We start from the raw sequence: 8236 nt of genomic DNA on the forward strand, positions 1-8236 counted from the left end.
TAGCAGAGCAATTCACTATCTGTGGAGGTTTTATGTTTTGAGAAGTCATTGCTCATTCTTTTTTTAATCGACACATGCTAATCTAAACCAACAGCAATGGGTCTCCTGGTATTTAAAATTTGCTCCTCAACTCTATCCTTTATGATCACAAATCTAACAGGAATGCACTGAGAATGATTATTATTCTTGGTTGCTTATTATAATAAGACTAAATGCATGCTCAGTGTCAACTTGTCGCTGTGTTCCTTCCCACGTAATGTTTGTTCTGCAGATAACAGGACTAATTGTTTTGATCTTCAAGTATTATCGTAGCATGTTTGTCTGCGCTAAAACATACCTCTGAAAATCAGAAAGGTGCTACTTTGGCATCAGAAGATGTGACAGATACTGAATGGTTTGAATATATTGACACTTCTTTTTAATGTTCCCACAAAACTGGTCAGCAAAACATTTTGGAAAATCTTCAACAAAGTGAACAAGCAAGAATAAAAAAATGACTATTTTTGGGGATGTAACTAAAAGATCTCATGCTGTGCTAGCAAGGTAGGTTTTGTCCTAAACGTTTTCAACATTCACCTCGAAACTCTGTGAAAAATATAGTTTTTGACATACTTATCTTTGTCTAAACTACACAATTTCAGATATGTGTTCAAGTGAATTTTTCCTGTTCATTTACAACTGTGTTTTAGTGAAGAAAAAAAAAAACGCTGCGAGAAACAGATCATGCAACACTTCTGACAGTTAACCGCACAACAATAACAGCGTAATTGTTATTAACTGAAGACCAGTTTGATGTTTTAGTTCACCAGAAGACACTGGATTGTCCCTGCTATTTGATATTCAATTAGCGATCACAAAACATTAAATATCTCTTAAGTTCAACATAAATTCATATCCAGCAAAGAAATATATAATCTATTGTGTTAAACATATTTACATCATGACAAGCTAAAAAAAGCAATGCTGCAGCTGCAATATAGGTAAAGTAATCATGGAGGATGGTCTAAATACATGATCATGTGGATTTTTTCTAAACAGCCAATCAGAAGTCAAATTCAAAGTGACTGTTTCAAATAATAAAGACAGGCATTAATCAAGAAAGAAGCACAATTAGCTGCTGTTCATTTTAATAAAAAAGGAGATTTAATCATTGTTCGGCCTACAATAACATAAAAGCAGCAATGCTGATTACTGATTCTTGCCAACAGAACCGCAGCTTTGTGATAAGTTAACAAACCTTGATAAGTCGGTTTTCAGAACACGAGGAAACCAGCTACAGTAAGCTAATTATCTGTAAAATATATTCCAAAGGAGCAGCAGTTTCCTCCTTTTGTATTTGGATATATACAGTGTTTTGCAAAAGTATTCATACCCTATGAACTTTCAACATTTGGTACAGTATAAACCCAAACCTTCCATCTGTTTTTATAGGGTGTAGGTGATAAACCCACACAAAATAGCGCATCATTTTGAAGTGAAGAAAAAATTATATACGCCTTTTAATAGAATTTGAAAAGTGTGGCATGCATTTGTATTAAGCCTCCCTTACTCTGATACCTATGAATAAAACTGATTAACTTCAGAGCCGGGAAGCCCATGCTAACTCTGCAGGAGCTGCAGAGAGTCAGTTGAAAGGAAAACTCTTACTCGTGCACTCTACAAATCTAGCCCTTATGGAAGAGTGGGAAGAAGAAAGAAGACTATAAGGCAAATATGTGGAAGAAGGTGCTCTGGTCAGATAAGGCCAAAACTGAACGTTGTCCTACATGCAAAATGATGTGGTGGAAAACTAACACTAACCGTACAGCCAGAGTCACGATAGAACGTGTTAGATGAACGTGCAGATTCCTGTGTTAGAATGGCTCAGTCTAAGTTCACGTTCGGCACTGAATGTGGAGGCTATCAGAAGTGCTGTGAGATGAGACTGACCGAGGAGGTTGGGCTCTGACAGCAGAGGCGGTACCTGACACTCCTGAGTCATTAAAACTTACACGTGGTTTTAGACATGAACCACCTGTTCCAGCGATTAACACCCGGGGCCCATCAGGGCACACACAACAAAATATCAGGCAAATAAAAATGACACAATACTACATTGGAAATATTCCGTTTGAAGATAGTGTCTTACATTTACAGGGGTTGGACAATGAAACTGAAAAACCTGTCATTTTAGTGTGGGAGGTTTCATGGCTAAATTGGACCAGCCTGGTAGCCAGTCTTCATTGATTGCACATTGCACCAGTAAGAGCAGAGTGTGAAGGTTCAATTAGCAGGGTAAGAGCTCAAAATATTGAAATGCACACAACATTATGGGTGACATACCAGAGTTCAAAAGAGGACAAATTGTTGGTGCACGTCTTGCTGGCGCATCTGTGACCAAGACAGCAAGTCTTTGTGATGTATCAAGAGCCACGATATCCAGGGTAATGTCAGCATACCACCAAGAAGGACGAACCCCATCCAACAGGATTAACTGTGGACGCCAGAGGAAGCTGTCTGAAAGGGATGTTCGAGTGCTAACCCGGATTGTATCCAAAAAACATAAAACCACGGTGCCCAAATCACAGCAGAATTAAATGTGCACCTCAACTCTCCTGTTTCCACCAGAACTGTCCGTCGGGAGCTCCACAGGGTCAATATACACGTCCGGGCTGCTATAGCCAAACCTTTGGTCATTCATGCCAATGCCAAACGTCGGTTTCAATGGTGCAAGGAGCGCAAATCTTGGGCTGTGGACAATGTGAAACATGTATTGTTCTCTGATGAGTCCACCTTTACTGTTTTCCCCACATCCGGGAGCGTTACGGTGTGGAGAAGCCCCAAAGAAGCGTACCACCCAGACTGTTGCATGCCCAGAGTGAAGCATGGGGGTGGATCAGTGATGGTTTGGGCTGCCATATCATGGCATTCCCTTGGCCCAATACTTGTGCTAGATGGGCGCATCACTGCCAAGGACTACTGAACCATTCTTGAGGACCATGTGCATCCAATGGTTCAAACATTGTATCCTGAAGGCGGTGCCGTGTATCAGGATAACAATGCACCAATACACACAGCAAGACTGGTGAAAGATTGGTTTGATGAACATGAAAGTGAAGTTGAACATCTCCCATGGCCTGCACAGTCACCAGATCTAAATATTATTGAGCCACTTTGGGGTGTTTTGGAGGAGCGAGTCAGGAAACGTTTTCCTCCACCAGTATCACGTAGTGACCTGGCCACTATCCTGCAAGAAGAATGGCTTAAAATCCCTCTGACCACTGTGCAGGACTTGTATATGTCATTCCCAAGATGAATTGACGATGTATTGGCCACAAAAGGAGGCCCTACACCATACTAATAAATTACTGTGGTCTAAAACCAGGTGTTTCAGTTTCATTGTCCAACCCCTGTAGGTCTGTTTAAGTGCAAATAAGTTCACCGTCAATTTAGCTATACCATAAAATCTAAAATCTTCTGTCATTTCCTATAACTATAAAGTGAAAACATTAAAACAAAATGCAGCAATTTGCAAATGAATACCATAAGGTATTTAAACAAATGAATTATAATTTAAATTCCTATACTCTACGCAATTTGTGACATCTAGTTAATCAGTAACTACTTTGCAATTCATATAGTGTTAATTCAAATCCATCCATATAATTATGCCCATAAACAGACAAACTACTTTGTGGTGGATGAAGTTGTTTTTTAGTCAAAACTAGAGTTTGTGATCATTCTTTAAAAGTTTTACACTTGGCTAAATGTTCCACTTACCTGCAGATGTCTTTCAATCTGCTGAGTGCCAGTTAAACATGAATGGTAGCTGACTTCCTCATGTTGGACATGGACAATAACACATTTATAACTAAGCTGTGGGGTTGCAATACTTTGAGTTGCAACAACACAGCTTTGATGAAATCTAACTGAACTGTTCCACTTTAAGTTCGTTTTTTCTAAAAAACGTTTGACTAAAATCTCACCCGGGGCATTTAGTGTATTTCATCATCTAAAAGGTGACCTGCTTCCTCTTGTCAAATCAATGAAGAAGGGAGTGGCGTGTGGCGTAGCGGAAGAACGTGCAACCCATATACGGCGGCCTCAGTCCTCGACACAGCTGTCCCAGGTTCGAGTCCCGACCCCCGAGGCCTGTGCTACATATCTTCACTCTCTCTCCACCCCACTTATTGTCTGCCTTCTTTTGAAAAATAAGAAAAAATAAAGCCCACTAGCACCACAAAAAAAAAAAAACTTTGGGTGAATGTTAGAAAATAAATACATGTAACAATGTTACATAACATCTTATTATATAACGCACCAAAAAACAATAAAAATGATATATTTTTATATAAAGTAATGGAAAAAATATGGAATGATGAATGAACAGCTTATTTGAAACACCTTGAACTTCCTTGATGATAAACAATAATCTTAGTCATTCCGGTTCTAATTCTCTCATGTAGCTGCTGACATATCTTCTCTGCAACACAGATCATTGCCATAAAGTAAATGTCTAGTCAACGTCCACTATAAATTTTAAACAGATGGAAGTCCAAACGGCCTGGTCATTGAAGTGCATTTTTTTTCTCCACAGAATAAGCTGTGCTCTTTGGCAAAATGCGTTACAATCCTTTTTCTATAATTATACATCTTTCTTTTTTAAATTCTTTTAACACCCATGCAAATGCTGCTGATGCAATGACTACCATTACTGGAGAAGAAACACTCATCTGTATGTGTTATTTATCCTAGGTTCCTCAATCATCTCTTAACTAAAAGCAGATCTGTGATTCATCCCTGAATATCACTTTCATACCATCTCCTACAGAACTCAGCTGCTTCTTGTTCAAGCAACCGGAGCCGTGTTTTCATCAGAGTAGGAAATATTAATAGTTTACATTTGGATCGGACTATGTGATCAGACTGTATTGAAATGATGGGAATTGAATTTGGGCCGGTATTTATTCCGTATAACTGGATATGAATAAAACCCTTTTCTCTTGAAAATGCCTTGGTACCGTGGCAGGACGCCACCCGTGCACAAAGTCCGGTCATAGAATGACTCCATGGCCAAGCAGCTGCATTCAAGCTATAGATTTACCAAGTGTAATGCAAAGCTTTGAATGCAGTGGAAAGCAACACATGGTTGTCACATATGGTTTTAACATATGTGACAACCATGATAATAAAAATTTCAAGTCTCAGATGCTCAGTTAAATAATCTTAGGGAATTATCTTCAGCCTGTCAGAACCCTTTCTATATTTTTAACACATTTCATAACCGTCACTACTTGCACACAAAACTTTGACAAGCTAAAAGTAAGAATGAGCTGTTTAACTACAATTTTAAATCACACTGTTTCTGTGGTTTTAGGTCATTTTAAATGGATGTGAGAGAAAGTGCCACAATGACCAGATTTTTCTCAGGTTGTCTGGAGGATACAGTAACACAGAGCTGCCCCTCTGACCTGCTGCGGTGCAGTCAGTTGGCTTAAAGAAGTCAACTACACTTTTCCACCACTTACAATAATGACAAATGCAGATGTTTGGAAAAACTACCAGCTGCAGAAAACACAGACATTGAGTGGAAACAAGAGAAAGGCCACCCAACACTCTTACAAAGGCTACACAGATTTAAAGCTACAGCTGGCAAGCTACAAGCAGCATTTATGTAAAGCAGCTGACTGCAGGCTGGCTATCAATCCATACATTTTCATCAATAAATAACATGTGTTGTACTTGTGCATCTACACAGGACAGAACATCAAAAATGAATAACATTCTGCACAATAAGCACTTTTACTAGCAAACATTTAGTGGTTGTTTATTCTACATTTTTGCTTTGTTCAAAAAAATGTTTTAGACAACTTTATTATAACTGCAATAATGGATTTGGTATAGCAGTTGTTGAAAGACTTATAGTCTTTGTGTTTTAAAGCGACAACTCCTCTTTCGGTACATGTCAAGATATACCAAGGTTTCAAAACATCCAAAAATTTCAATTGCATGCCGTTTCAAATCTGTTTAATGAGATACCAAAGAAAGTAAGTATATCCACTTGTTGCTGCCGGTCAGCTGGCTGAAAGAAGGTTTCTACAATATTCTCTCGTTTATAAGAGACAAATCCGGGCATTTGTAAAATACTTCCAGTCACAAAAATTACAGACAGCGATGGACAAGAAACGGTGCGCAACCCATCAATCTTATTAAAGTAATGTTTTTTACAAATATATATATTTGGCAAGCTCTAAGAAGCAAGAAAAACATAACACAGCTACAAAAGAATTAGATTGTGTAATACGTTTTAGTTATTGTGAAAAATGTTGTATTTGTACTTTAGGTCATAGCGTGAAAATCTCATCCTTGTCTAAAAACATACCCCACAATTGGCCACTGCATGACTTAGCCACACTTGTGGATACATAAAAAAGAAACAGGTTTGACCAAGCCTTAACTGGTAGAAGCGTCAGGTTGTTTGGCAGGCTACCCAACCTTAAATGAGAGGAGGAAGGCAGGTGTACCAGGTGAAAAGTAGACCTGATGTGACAGCACACTGGCCTCAATGTCGAGCAAGCTTTTGATTAAGACGGCTTAATCAGGTTTAGCCAGCTGTAAAAAGCCACCGACAAAAGTATGTCTGCAACATCTAAGCCTTGGAGATAAACTTCAACACCTAACTTATTCATAAAACGGAAACACAGACACACAGGAAGCACTGAACTGGTTTCAATGCCTGCACATGCTATGACCAATAACTTGGGTATTTTTTTTCCTGGTCTTTCTCACAGGAAGAGAACCAGTGTGGATCGTGTGAGAATTGCAGCAAAACACATGTAATTACACGTCAAGCAGAAACTCTCGACACCCACTGATCAACAACAATGCACTCATTCAAATCATTTTTTAAATTTCAAAGCATTCTGTATGTTAGGGCAATTTGCTTATGACTGATACATTTCAATGGGTTCCAAAGAACAAGACATTCCTCGAGATAAGCGTACAAATAATTAACAATAATTAGCCTTACCTATTCACTATGACCAATATATATATATATGATAAACACGGAGTTTGACAAGCAACAGCTGCTCTGCTAACTGACTTTCTTATTAGCGCCCCAGGCACACAAACATAGCTAACGCCCAGCTCACCTGTGTGTACTGTAGAAAGGTAGAAATTTGCTGAAGAGGAACCTTAAACATAGCCTAAACGCATACTACCGACAATGCCTGTGTCCAGCTAACTCCAGCGCAGTGTTGACAGGGCGGATATCTTAAGCCTCTTGTATTAACGCAGTGTTATCTGTGTAATCCGTGGCTGGCAGCCACTTATAGCTGACAGCCTCTCTGGAAGCCCAGCGTGCCGTCCTCTCAGTCTCTGTCCGGGCTCTGTGTTTACCTGTGGAGGGGACTGACGCCGATGCGCTAGCCACTCCGAGCTAACCAGATATGTACACCTTTTAAAAACAAACTATCGTAACGACACAGGGCTTAGTTTGACCGGCGCCAACTTACCTCTGCAAACATGGTCTAAAAAAGCTGTGCGCGTCGTGGCTTCGGCTAACCCCGCCACATCGTAACTGGCGGTGTTGAGGTTATTTTTTTCCAGCTAAAAAGCGGTCGTTACTTCAAACCTCTGTACTCTCATCGGAACGTCGCCATGTTGGCAAGGTTTACGTCTTCGGAGCGTCGTCTCTGGACGTCGCCGCGCCATTGGCTGGAAGACGATGACGCAGAGTGCAGCGTAATCAAAATGACTGACCTAAATAAAAGATAAAAAACTACTACTCAAGTGTATACTTGATAAAGTCATATTTTGTTTCATTTTTTTGTTTTTTGTTTTCATTTTTCATATTTTGTTTTTATTTTACTAATAATTCAAGTTTGTGTATTATTAGGCAAGTTCTATCAAACAATAATTGAAAAAAATTTAAAATTCCTACGCAACCCTAGTTCAGGTTTGTACTGAAATATGTACACTGCTCCCTGACTCTTTGTTTATATACTTTGTGTATTTTTGTGTTGGTCTGTTTTTTTTTTTTAGCAAGATCATAACTTGCTCATGTTTACAGCGTCCTGTTCAATAAACAAGAACAATTCTAATAATTGATATCACAATTAGTGCAACATACAATAAATCCCCAGTTGGCATATTTTTTATTTAAAAAAATGAACGAGTTAAGTAAAGTCTTATTGTGCTATGTCATTTTAAACATTAGGGTCTTATCAAGACAAAACTCAATTACACTGAAATA

General features: G+C 38.9%; 1 protein-coding gene across 2 annotated transcripts in view; it reads right to left on the reverse strand.

Moving 5' to 3' along the window:
- Positions 1 to 7663, reverse strand: part of snx13 (sorting nexin 13) — a 33431-nt gene extending 25768 nt beyond the window's left edge. For both annotated transcript variants that reach the window (XM_047383955.1, XM_047383954.1), the window contains exon 1: positions 7497 to 7663. In XM_047383955.1, coding sequence (XP_047239911.1) covers positions 7497 to 7508 — 12 coding nt within the window. In that variant the 5' untranslated portion in view covers positions 7509 to 7663. The remainder of the gene's footprint in view (positions 1 to 7496) is intronic.
- Positions 7664 to 8236: the final 573 nt, after the last annotated feature.

This window comes from Girardinichthys multiradiatus, chromosome 13 (assembly GCF_021462225.1).
Source record: "Girardinichthys multiradiatus isolate DD_20200921_A chromosome 13, DD_fGirMul_XY1, whole genome shotgun sequence".
In the NCBI taxonomy this organism is placed as follows: domain Eukaryota; kingdom Metazoa; phylum Chordata; class Actinopteri; order Cyprinodontiformes; family Goodeidae; genus Girardinichthys; species Girardinichthys multiradiatus.